The sequence below is a fragment of the Oncorhynchus kisutch genome, linkage group LG11, assembly GCF_002021735.2.
Source record: "Oncorhynchus kisutch isolate 150728-3 linkage group LG11, Okis_V2, whole genome shotgun sequence".
Lineage (NCBI taxonomy): Eukaryota > Metazoa > Chordata > Actinopteri > Salmoniformes > Salmonidae > Oncorhynchus > Oncorhynchus kisutch.
In genome coordinates this window covers 37,023,864-37,037,014 of record NC_034184.2, presented here as the reverse complement: position 1 = coordinate 37,037,014, position 13,151 = coordinate 37,023,864, and the positions used below count along the sequence as shown (strand labels likewise).

Here is a 13,151-nt window from a genome sequence, read left to right as displayed (position 1 = left end):
TAAAATATATAGTGAAAACAATAGTGGTCCTAAAACGGAACCTTGAGGAACACCGAAATTTACAGTTGATTTGTCAGAGGACAAACCATTCACAGAGACAAACTGATATCTTTCCGACAGATAAGATCTAAACCAGGCCAGAACATGTCCGTGTAGACCAATTTGGGTTTCCAATCTCTCCAAAAGAATGTGGTGATCGATGGTATCAAAAGCAGCACTAAGGTCTAGGAGCACGAGTACAGATGCAGAGCCTCGGTCCGATGCCATTAAAATGTCATTTACCACCTTCACAAGTGCCGTCTCAGTGCTATGATGGGGTCTAAAACCAGACTGAAGCATTTCGTATACATTGTTTGTCTTCAGGAAGGCAGTGAGTTGCTGCGCAACAGCCTTCTCTAACATTTTTGAGAGGAATGGAAGATTCGATATAGGCCGATAGTTTTTTATATTTTCTGGGTCAAGGTTTGGCTTTTTCAAGAGAGGCTTTATTACTGCCACTTTTAGTGAGTTTGGTACACATCCAGTGGATAGAGAGCCGTTTATTATGTTCAACATAGGAGGGCCAAGCACAGGAAGCAGCTCTTTCAGTAGTTTAGTTGGAATAGGGTCCAGTATGCAGCTTGAAGGTTTAGAGGCCATGATTATTTTCATCATTGTGTCAAGAGATATAGTACTAAAACACTTGAGCGTCTCTCTTGATCCTAGGTCCTGGCAGAGTTGTGCAGACTCAGGACAACTGAGGTTTGGAGGAATACGCAGGTTTAAAGAGGAGTCCGTAATTTGCTTTCTAATAATCATAATCTTTTCCTCAAAGAAGTTCATGAATTTATCACTGCTAAAGTGAAAGTCATCCTCTCTTGGGGAATGCTGCTTTTTAGTTAGCTTTGCGACAGTATTAAAAAGGAATTTCGGATTGTTCTTATTTTCCTCAATTAAGTTAGAAAAATAGGATGATCGAGCAGCAGTAAGGGCTCTATGGTACTGCACGGTACCGTCCTTCCAAGCTAGTCGGAAGACATTTCCGTTCCAATTTTCTGGAAGCTTTCTTCAGAGCTCGGGTATTTTCTGTGTACCAGGGAGCTAGTTTCTTATGAGACATTTTTTTAGTTTTTAGGGGTGCAACTGCATCTAGGGTATTGCGCAAGGTTAAATTGAGATCCTCAGTTAGGTGGTTAACTGATTTTTGTCCTCTGGCGTCCTTGGGTAGGCAGAGGGAGTCTGGAAGGGCATCAAGGAATCTTTGTGTTGTCTGTGAATTTATAGCACGACTTTTGATGTTCCTTGGTTGGGGTCTAAGCAGATTATTTGTTGCAATTGCAAATGTCCGATAGTCCAGGATTATGAGGAAAAACATTAAGATCCACCACATTTATTCCATGGGACAAAACTAGGTCCAGCGTATGACTGTGACAATGAGTGGGTCCAGAGACATGTTGGACAAAACCCACTGAGTCGATGATGGCTCCGAAAGCCTTTTGGAGTGGGTCTGTGGACTTTTCCATGTGAATATTAAAGTCACCAAAGATTAGAATATTATCTGCTATGACTACAAGGTCCGATAGGAATTCAGGGAACTCAGTGAGAAACGCTGTATATGGCCCAGGAGGCCTGTAAACAGCAGCTATAAAAAGTAATTGAGTAGGCTGCATAGATTTCATGACTAGAAGCTCAAAAGACGAAAATTTCATTTTTTTTTTTGTAAATTGAAATTTGCTATCGTAAATGTTAGCAACACCTCCGCCTTTGCGGGATGCACGGGGGATATGGTCACTAGTGTAGCCAGGAGGTGAGGCCTCATTTAAAACAGTAAATTCATCAGGCTTAAGCCATGTTTCAGTCAGGCCAATCACATCAAGATTATGATCAGTGATTAGTTCATTGACTATAATTGCCTTTGAAGTAAAGGATCTAACATTAAGTAGCCCTATTTTGAGATGTGAGGTATCATGATCTCTTTCAGTAATGACAGGAATGGAGGTGGTCTTTATCCTAGTGAGATTGCTAAGGCGAACACCGCCATGTTTAGTTTTGCCCAACCTAGGTCGAGGCACAGACACGGTCTCAATGGTGATAGCTGAGCTGACTACACTGACTGTGCTAATGGCAGACTCCACTATGCTGGCAGGCTGGCTAACAGCCTGCTGCCTGGCCTGCACCCTATTTCATTGTGGAGCTAGAGGAGTTAGAGCCCTGTCTATGTTGGTAGATAAGATGAGAGCACCCCTCCAGCTAGGATGGAGTCCATCACTCCTCAGCAGGTCAGGCTTGGTCCTGTTTGTGGGTGAGTCCCAGAAAGAGGGCCAATTATCTACAAATTCTAACTTTTGGGAGGGGCAGAAAACAGTTTTCAACCAGCGATTGAGTTGTGAGACTCTGCTGTAGAGCTCATCACTCCCCCTAACTGGGAGGGGGCCAGAGACAATTACTCGATGCCGACACATCTTTCTAGCTGATATGCACGCAGAAGCTATGTTGCGCTTGGTGATTTCTGACTGTTTCATCCTAACATCGTTGGTGCCGACGTGGATAACAATATCTCTATACTCTCTACACTCGCCAGTTTTAGCTTTAGCCAGCACCATCTTCAGATTAGCCTTAACGTCGGTAGCCCTGCCCCCGGGTAAACAGTGTATGATCGCTGGATGATTCGCTTTAAGTCTAATACTGCGGGTAATGGAGTCGCCAATGACTAGAGTTTACAATTTGTCAGAGCTAATGGTGGAAAGCTTCGGAGGCTCAGACCCCGTAACGGGAGGAGTAGAGACCAGAGAAGAATCGGCCTCTGACTCCGACCCGCTGCTTAATGGGGAAAACCGGTTGAAAGTTTCTGTCGGCTGAATGAGCGACACCAGTTGAGCGTTCCTACAGCATTTCCTTCCAGAAACCGTGAGAAAGTTGTCCGGCTCCGGGGACTGTGCCAGGGGATTTACACTACTATCTGTACTTACTGGTGCCACAGACGCTGTTTCATCCTTTCCTACACTGAAATTACCCTTGCCTAACGATTGCGTCTGAAGCTGGGCTTGCAGCACAGCTATCCTCGCCGTAAGGCGAGTACAGCGGCTGCAATTAGAAGGCATCATGTTAATGTTACTACTTAGCTTCGGCTGTTGGAGGTCCTGACGAATCGTGTCCAGATAAAGCGTCCGGAGTGAAAAAGTTGAGGAAAAAATAAATAAATATATGAACGGTAATTAAAAAGTGAAAACCGTAAAGTTGTCAGGTAGCAAAACAGGTTGGCAACAAAACGCACAGCAACTCGAAAACAAGCCTGCAAGTTGTGACCGGAAAGGACGTCAGACGTTCACAGACGTATACCAATCTTCGTGAAGAGAAGTAGAAAGTCCACAAATGTTCTTTAGGGTTGAGGTCAGGGCTTTGTGATGGTCACTACAAAACCAATACCTTGACTTTAAGCCATTTTGCCACAACTTTGGAAGTATGCTTGGGGTCATTGTCCATTTGGAAGACCCATTTACAACCAAGCTTTAACTTCCTCTATTGAGATGTTGCTTCAATATAACCACATTATTTTCAACCCTCATGATGCCATCTATTTTGTGAAGTGCACCAGTCCCTAATGCAGCAAAGCTTCCCCACAACATGATGCTGCCACCCCTGTCCTTCACGGTTGGGATGGTCTTCTTCGGTTTGCAAGCTCCCCCTTTTTGCTCCAAACATAACGATGGTCATTATGGCCAAACTGTTCTTTTTTTTGTTTCGTGAGACCAGAGGACATTTCTCCAAAACATATGATCTTTGTCACCACCGTAGTCTGGCTTTTTTATGGCGGTTTTGGAGCAGTGGCTTCTTCCTTGCTGAGCGGCCTTTCAGGTTATGTCAATATAGGACTCATTTTTACTGTGGATATAGATACCTTTGTACCTGTTTCTTCCAGAATCTTCACGGTTCTTTGCTATTGTTCTGGGAGACAGAACGCGTCTCCTTCCTGATCGGTTTGACAGCTGCGTGGTCCCATGGTGTTTATACTTGCATACTATTGTTTGTACAGATGAACGTGGTACCTTCAGGCATTTTGAAATTGCTCGCAATGATGAAGCAGGCTTGTGGAGGTCTACAATTTGTTTTCTGAGGTCTTGGTTGATTTATTTTGATTTTCCCAGGATTTCAAGCAAAGAGTCACTGAGTTTGAAGATAGGCCTTGAAATAGTTTTATTAATCTGTATTTTACCTTGTAACTGATTGCTTATAGAAAGAGAGAAGAAACAACACATGTTAAGAACATTTTTTTTTTACAGTGACTGTCTACTGGGGAACAGTGGGTTAACTGCCTTGTTCATGGGCAGAACAACATATTTTTCCCTTGTCAGCTCAGTGATTTGAGTTACTGGCCCAACGCTCTAACCACTAGTATACCTACCGCCCCAGCACTACTACCAATGTACTGCTATCACTACAGATGTTGGATCTTAATTTGAGCCAGTTTGCTACATTAGGAAAATAAACCTGAAGCAACTGGAAATGTGAATTGTTATCTGGATTATAATTAATATTTTTTTTGTAGGTGTTGATAGATTTTTCGTAAATAAAAATCAAGTCTTAAATGTATAAGTGGAAATTACAAACTTTAGAAGCCTTTTTAAACCTCATATACACTATACGTTTTATATTTCCTGCATTGCAGGAAAGTTCTCCTACAACAGGGTGATAAAATTAAGATCTACATCTGTACCACTTCCACTGCTTCTACCCCTATAACACATCCTGAAGCCAGTGTTGTCTTGTAGGGCCGAGGAAGGAAAGGCAGTATCTACGTATGGGCCTCTGGAGACGGTGGTAGCTATGATGACTGTAACTGCGATGGTTATGCCTCCAGCATGTGGACCATCTCCATCAACTCAGCCATCAACGACGGCCGCACGGCCCTGTATGACGAGAGCTGCTCCTCCACCCTCGCATCCACCTTCAGCAACGGACGCAAGAGGAACCCTGAGGCTGGCGTGGTGAGTGTGTGAGAAGGGGTGTGAAAAAAAGAGAGAGAGGGAGTGGTTGACCAAGTTCATATCATTGTTATCCTCAGGCTGAGTACTTTGAGTACACTGAGTGCATATATCTGCCATCAGAGTAGAGGACTGGGACAATGACATAGCAGAGAGAGATGGACTATAACTTTCTGCTTGGTTGTTATATCTGTATTTATCTGGGGAATTATGTCCACGTGCAGAGTTATCACAAGAGAATGTATGAATCATCTGTGCCATAGGGGCCGGAAGGGAGGGAGAGAGGGATGAGATAGGCCCTAAATTGACACATCACTATGGCAAACTATTTGACCTTGGTTACTGATCAAAACCTTGACAAAGTACAAGCTCAGTGAGCACATCCTTGCCATTGAGAAGGGTAGACACAGGAAAAACCGGCTCCCTGTTGAGGAAAGGCTGTGCAACCACAGCACCACAGCAGAACCCAAGACAGAGCTGCATTTCCTGACACAATTAAAAAAATATAAAGAGTGTGTAATTTCCACAAATTTGAAAGACTTTCTAAAGGATTCAAAGACCTCTCTGATGAGAATAGTTTACGCGTCCTGTTGAGGGAGGACGCAGAGAGCTGTTGGTTGGCAAAGCACTACATTGCTACCTGCCATAAAATGAGGGACAGTGTCTGACAGACCAACCAACCTGCACATGTCCTCTATGTTATTGTTACTGCTCAATGTATGGTTATTTTGACCCTTGATTAATTGTTGTTACTGATTGTCAATGGGACAATCTTGATTATTACGATTTTAATTATGTTAATATTGTAAATGTTTCACTTAATCTCCAAAGTACGCTTTGGCTATACAGTGGCTTGAGAAAGTATTCACCCCCCTTGGCATTTTTCCTATTTTGTTGCCTTACAAATTGGAATTCAAATGTTTTTTGGGGTGTTTGTATCATTTGATTTACACAACATGCCTACCACTTTGAAGATGCAAAATATTATTTATTGTGAAACAAACAAGAAATAAGACAACAAAACAGAAAACCTGAGCGTGCATAACTATTCACTCCCCCCAAGGTCAACACTTTGTAGAGCTACCTTTTGCAGCAATTTCAGCTGCAAGTCTCTTGGGGTGTCTCTATAAACTTGTCAAATCTAGCCACTGGGATATTTGCCCATTCTTCAAGGCAAAACTGCTCCAGTTCCTTCAAGTTAGATGGGTTCCGCTGGTGTACAGCAATCTTTAAGTCATACCACAGATTCTCAATTGGATTGAGGTCTAGTCTTTGACTAGGCCATTCCAAGACATTTAAATGTTTCCCCTTAAACCACTTGTGTTGCTTTAGCATTATGCTTAGGGTCATTGTCCTGCTGGAAGGTGAACCTCCATCCCAGTCTTAAATCTCTGGAAGACTGAAACATGTTTCCCTCAAGAGGCTTCCTGTATTTAGCGTCATCCATCATTCCTTCAAGTCTGACCAGTTTCCCAGTCCCTGCCAATGAAAAACATCCCCACAGCATGATGCTGCCACCACCCTGATGATGTTCTCTTATTCCAGACATAGTGTTTTCCTTGATGGCCAAAAAGTTCAATATCTGACCAGAGTAGCTTCTTGTTTTGGGAGTCTTCCACATGCCTTTTGGTGAACACCAAACGTGTTTGCTAATTTTTTTCTTTAAGCAATGGCTTTTTTCTGGCCACTCTTCCGTAAATCCCAACTCTGTGGCGTGTACGGCTTAAAGTGGTCCTATGGAGCTTTGCAGCTCCTTCAGAGTTATCTTTGGTCTCTTTGTTGCCTCTCTGATTAATTCCCTCCTTGCCTGGTCCGTGAGTTTTGGTGGCCGGCCCTCTCATGTGTGGTGCAATATTCTTTAAAAAAATGTAATAATGGATTTAATGGTGCTCAGTGGGATTTTCAAAGTTTCAGATATTTTTTTATAACCCAATCCTGATCTGTACTTCTACACAACTTTGTCCCTGACCTGTTTGGAGAGCTCCTTGGTCTTCATGGTGCCACTTGCTTGGTGTTTATACACCTGTCATCAATGGGTGTGGCTGAAATCGTTGAATCCACTAATTTGAAGGAGTGTCCACATGCTTTTGTGTTTACTGAATAATTTGCATTCTTGAAGTATATTCCTCTCCTCTCCTCTCCTCTCCTCTCCTCTCCTCTCCTCTCCTCTCCTCTCCTCTCCTCTCCTCTCCTCTCCTCTCCTCTCCTCTCCTCTCCTCTCCTCTCCTCTCCTCTCCTCTCCTCTCCTCTCCTCTCCTCTCCTCTCCTCTCCTCTCCTCTCCTCTCATTTAATGTTGTTAGCTCACTGATATGACTACAGTCTTCGTCTTCCATCGTTGTGTTATGGTAGGCCACCACGGACCTGTATGGAAACTGCACCCTGCGCCACTCTGGAACATCAGCAGCAGCTCCTGAAGCAGCCGGAGTGTTTGCCTTGGCGTTAGAGGCCAAGTATGCACGCACACACGCACGCATGCACGCACACACACACACACACACACCTCATCTGCCCTCCTCATCATTTGCCCCCCACGCCCATGGACTAATGCTGCCTCTTAAATATTTATACAGTCATTACCGGTCAGTGTCTGAAAAACTTACACAGAATATGGCTTTTGCTGTTCTCACTATATTAACATGGATGAGATGTTTTATATAAATGCAGTTCCACAGTGACTGAAACCATGAATGTCTCATTACAAACTACCTATTCCTTTCTCTGTCTTTCTCTCCCAGAGTTAAATTCAAGTTCAAATTTCTCTCTCTCTCGCTTTCTCTCTCTCTCCTCATCAGGGCCTTTCTTCTTCTTATCTCCCTCAATTGCTCTCCTCCTCTTCAGACCACTTCATATCTTCTCTCTTCATTCAATCACTTATTTACCAAACCTGCCATTAGGCCCACAGACTTACGCCATGAAAAAAAGTATTGTCTCGCCCAGTTTTTACTCTGTGTTCGTGCCAGGGATACAAATAATGTTTGGCCTGCCTGGTGTTCTTTATACCTCATTACATGGCAGAAAAATAAAACATTTTATATTGAAGACTGCGCTCAAAGCACACATTCATATTTTATTAATTACCGAAAGGCACATATACATGAAACAGAGCGACTCAGCACTAGCTGGTGATGTAAGTGCTGGAGTGTTCTCCCAGCAATTCCATCCGGGACGCGTAAGTCACGTTGTTGACAAGTAAACCAGAGGAATACCTCAGCCCAGTTCTACGACGATAAAATCCAGAATAATAATGCATAGTTTTGTTTTGGGGTTCTATTATGTTCAACAAAGATTAGCACTATGTCAATAGCGATAATTTGATATTTCAAACATCATGAATTCATAGCCGATGTGAAAACTTTTAATTTCGTCCTTATGGTCGCAAAAATTTAAAACTTATACTAGGGAAGGCAATTGGCACATTTGATCTGAACAATATAACACAATATATTTGACTTGATAGTTACTGTAGACACTGTGGGAGCATGTAGGGTGGAGTCCTGCCACTGACCATAGCTAGGCCAGGCTCCAGGGTACGGTGTCTCCAGGATACAGGGATAAGGTCCTAAAACAATATAAATGTAGAATGTTCAGAATATACTATCTTAAGTACATGAAGCAACATCATTTTTTGAAAGGATTCACCTACTCTCCCAATAATTTTCGATCCTTTTAATTCTGTCTTTTTTACATACACTCTTAAAAATAAAGATTTTAAGTTAGAACCATATGAGTTTTCTGGCTCCACAAAGAACCTTATGTGGGCCAGTTCTTCCAAGAACATTTCTTTAATAAAGCAAACCTTAATAAAGCAAATCGGAGGGAAACGCTACCGAAGTTTTATCAACACATCGTCTGCGCTACTCACTCATCAAGAATTCTTGACCTTTGCTACTTTCCCTTCTGGGAAGGCTACAAGGCCCTTCCCCACCCTCCCTTCGGCAAATAAGATCAAGCCTCCATTCTGCTCCTCCCTTCCAATTGGCAGGAACTTAAACAGGTAGTACTCGTGGTAAGGCCTTTTCATCTGAATCTACGCTTCAAGATCGTTTTGTTCATGCGTACTGGGATATGTGTTACATCTGAGAATAACATTGACGTCGTATACACTGACTCTGTGATTGAGTTCATCAGGAAATGTATAGACAATGGTGTTCTCACTGTGACAATTAGAACTCACCCAAACCAGAAAATGTGGCTAGATAGCAGCATTCGTGCAAACCCCCGAACTTAACCATGGCAAGGTGACTGGGAACATGGACAAGCACAAACAATCCAGCTATGCAATCAAACAGGCAAAACATCAAAGTAGAGCTGCAGTCCAGAGGTTCAGACATGAGACATATGTGGCAGGGAATCCAGACAATCATGGATTATAAAGGGAAAACAAGCTGAATAGCGGACACCGATGCCTTGCTCCCGGACAAGCTAAACACCTTCTTCACCCGCTTCAAGGAAAACACAGTGCTGCCTAGGCGGGCAAACGGCGTTCACAAGGACTGTGAGCTCTCGTTCTCCATAGTCGAAGTGAGTAAGAAATTTAAGCGTGTTAACCCTCACAAAGCTGTCGGCCCAGACGACATCCCAAGCTGTATCCTCAGAGCATGTGCAGAGTGTGTACTGACATATTCAATCTCTACCTATCCCAATCTGTTGTCCCCACTTGCTTCAAGATGTCCACCATTGTTCATGTACCCAATAAAGTAAAGGTAACAAAACGAAATGTGCTCAGCCACCTCCTGTACTCCCTGTTCGCATAACAGTTGTAGGCCTGGTTACCAACAACGATGAGACAGACTACAGGGAGGAGGTGAGGGCCCTAGCGGAGTGGTGCCAAGAAAATAATCTCTTCTCAATGTCAACAAAATGAAGGAGCTGAATGTGAACTTCAGTAGACAGCAGATGGAGCACACTCCCATCCAAATTGATGGGAGACTGAAAAGCTTCAAGTTCCTCGGCATGCACATCACTGACAAATTGAAATGGTCCATCCAAGTGTGGTGAAGAAGGGGCATCAGTGCCTCATCAACCTCAGGAGGTTGAAGGAATTCAGCTTGGTCTCTAAGACCCTCGTTAACTTCTACAGATGCAACATTGAGAGCATCCTGCAGGGCTGCATCACTGCCTGTTATGGCAACTGCACCATCTGAAATCACAGGGTTCTCCAGTGGGTGGTGTGTTCAGCCAAACACATTACTGGGTGCAGACTGTCTTACCTCCACTACATCAACCGCTGTCACAGGAAGGCCAAGAAGATCATCAAAGACCTCTGTCACTTGAGACACGTTCTGTTCACCCCGCAACCAACTAGAAGGCAAAGAGAGTACAGGTGCATCAATGCTGGGACAGAGAGACTGAAAAACAACTTCTATCTCCAGGCCATCAGACTGTTAAATAATCATCACTAGTCTCCACCCAGTAGACTGCCCTGAACATTAGTCACTGTTACTAGCCGGCTACCACCTGGTACTCAACCCTGCATGTTAGAGACTGCTGCCCTATGTATATAGTCATTGAACACTGTTCACTATAATTATGTTTACATACTGTTTTACCCACTTCATACAGTGCCGTCGGAAACTATTCAGACCCCTTCCCATTACCCCTTAATGACAAAGCAAAAACAGGTTTTTAAAGAAAATAATAATAATCTGAAATTTCACATTTACATACAGTGGGGCAAAAATGTATTTAATCAGCCACCAATTGTGCAAGTTCTCCCACTTAAAAATATGAGAGAGGCCTGTAATTTTCATCATAGGTACACTTCAACTATGACAGACAAAATGAGAAAAACAAATCCAGAAAATCACATTGTAGGATTTTTAATGAATTTATTTGCAAATTATGGTGGAAAATAAGTATTTGGTCACCTACAAACAAGCAAGATTTATGGCTCTCACAGACCTGTAACATCTTCTTTAAGAGGCTCCTCTGTCCTCCACTTGGTACCTGTATTAATGGCACCTGTTTGAACTTGTTATCAGTATAAAAGACACCTGTCCACAACCTCAAACAGTCACACTCCAAACTCCACTATGGCCAAGACCAAAGAGCTGTCAAAGGACACCAGAAACAAAATTGTAGATCTGCACCAGGCTGAGAAGACTGAATCTACAATAGGTAAGCAGCTTGGTTTGAAGAAATCAACTGTGGGAGCAATTATTAGGAATTGGAAGACATACAAGACCACTGATAATCTCCCTCGATCTGGGGCTCCACGCAAGATCTCACCCTGTGGGGTCAAAATGATCACGGTGAGCACGGTGAGCAAAAATCCCAGAACCACACGGGGGGACCTAGTGAATGACCTGCAGAGAGCTGGGACCAAAGTAACAAAGCCTACCATCAGTAACACACTACGCCGCCAGGGACTCAAATCCTGCAGTGCCAGACGTGTCCCTCTGCTTAAGCCAGTACATGTCCAGGCCCGTCTGAAGTTTGCTAGTGGGCATTTGGATGATCCAGAAGAAGAATGGGAGAATGTCATATGGTCAGATGAAACCAAAATATTACTTTTTGGTAAAAACTCAACTCGTCGTGTTTGGAGGACAAAGAATGCTGATCTGCATCCAAAGAACACCATACCTACTGTGAAGCATGGGGGTGGAAACATCATGCTTTGGGGCTGTTTTTCTGCAAAGGGACCAGGACGACTGATCCATGTAAAGGAAAGAATGAATGGGGCCATATATTGTGAGATTTCGAGTGAAAACCTCCTTCAATCAGCAAGGGCATTGAAGATGAAAAGTGGCTGGGTCTTTCAGCATGACAATGATCCCAAACACACCGCCCGGGCAACGAAGGAGTGGCTTCGTAAGAAGCATTTCAAGGTCCTGGAGTGACCTAGCTAGTCTCCAGATCTCAACCCCATAGAAAATCTTTGGAGGGAGTTGAAAGTCCATGTTGCCCAGCAACAGCCCCAAAACATCACTGCTCTAGAAGAGATCTGCATGGAGGAATGAGCCAAAATACCAGCAACAGTGTGTGAAAACCTTGTGAAGACTTACAGAAAACGTTTGACCTCTGTCATTGCCAACAAAGGGTATATAACAAAGTATTGAGATGAACTTTTGTTATTGACCAAATACTCATTTTCCACCATAATTTGCAAATATATTCATAAAAAATCCTACAATGTGATTTTCTGGATTTTTCACAGGTGGGAAAAAGGGTACCTAAGTATGGTTCCCAATCAGAGACAAAGATAGACAGCTGTCCCTGATTGAGAACCATACCCAGCCAAAACATAGAAATAGAAAATCATAGAAGCACAAAACATAGAATGCCCACCCCAACTCACGCCCTGACCAAACCAAAATAAAGACATAAAAAGTCTCTCTAAGGTCAGGGAGTGACAATATGCCTAGTTTCCTGAAACAAGTCAAATGTTTGTGCAGTGTATATGCTGTATTCTAAATCCATGTGTATGTATAGTGAGTATGTTATCGTGTGTGTGTGTCTGTGCGTGTGTGTGTGCGTGTCTGTGCCTATGTTTGTGTTGCTTCACAGTCCCCAAAGTTCCATAAGGTGTTTTTTTTATCTGTTTTTTAAATCTAATTTTACTACTTGTGTCAGTTACTTGATGTGGAATAGAGTTCCATGTAGTCATGGCTCTATGTAGTACTGTTTGCCTCCCATAGTCTGTTCTGGACTTTGAAGAGACCTCTTGTGGCATGTCTTGTGGGGTATGTATGGGTGTCCGAGCTGTGTGCCAGTAGTTTAGACAGACAGCTTGGTGCATTGAACATGTCATAACCTCTCATAAATAAAGGTAGTGATGTAGGCAATCTCTCCTTCACTATCAGCCAGGAGAGATTGACATGCATACTATTAATATTAGCTTTCTATGTACATCCAAAGCCCAGCCGTGCTACCCTGTTCTGAGCCAATCGCAATTTTCCAAAGTCATTTTTTGTGGCACCTGACCACACGACTGAACAGTAGTCAAGGTGCGACAAAACTAAGGCCTGTAGAACCTGCCTTGTTGATAGTGTTGTTAAGAAGGCAGAGCATCGCTTTATTATAGACAGACTTCTCCCCATCTTAGCTACTACTGTATCAATGAGTTTGACCATGAGAGTTTACAATCTAGGGTTACTCCAAGCAGGTTAGTCATCTCAACTTGCTCAATTTCTGCATCATTTATTACAAGTTTTAGTTGAGGCTCAGGGTTTAGTGAGTGTTTTTTTCCA

At 43.1% G+C, this 13,151-nt stretch overlaps 1 protein-coding gene across 1 annotated transcript in view; it reads left to right on the top strand.

Annotated features, from left to right (window-relative positions):
• Positions 1–13,151, top strand: part of LOC109899106 (neuroendocrine convertase 2) — a 74,316-nt gene that overhangs the window by 47,020 nt on the left and 14,145 nt on the right. The window contains exons 9-10 of the mRNA XM_020494161.2: positions 4,749–4,964; positions 7,312–7,412. Coding sequence (XP_020349750.1) covers positions 4,749–4,964; positions 7,312–7,412 — 317 coding nt within the window. The remainder of the gene's footprint in view (positions 1–4,748; positions 4,965–7,311; positions 7,413–13,151) is intronic.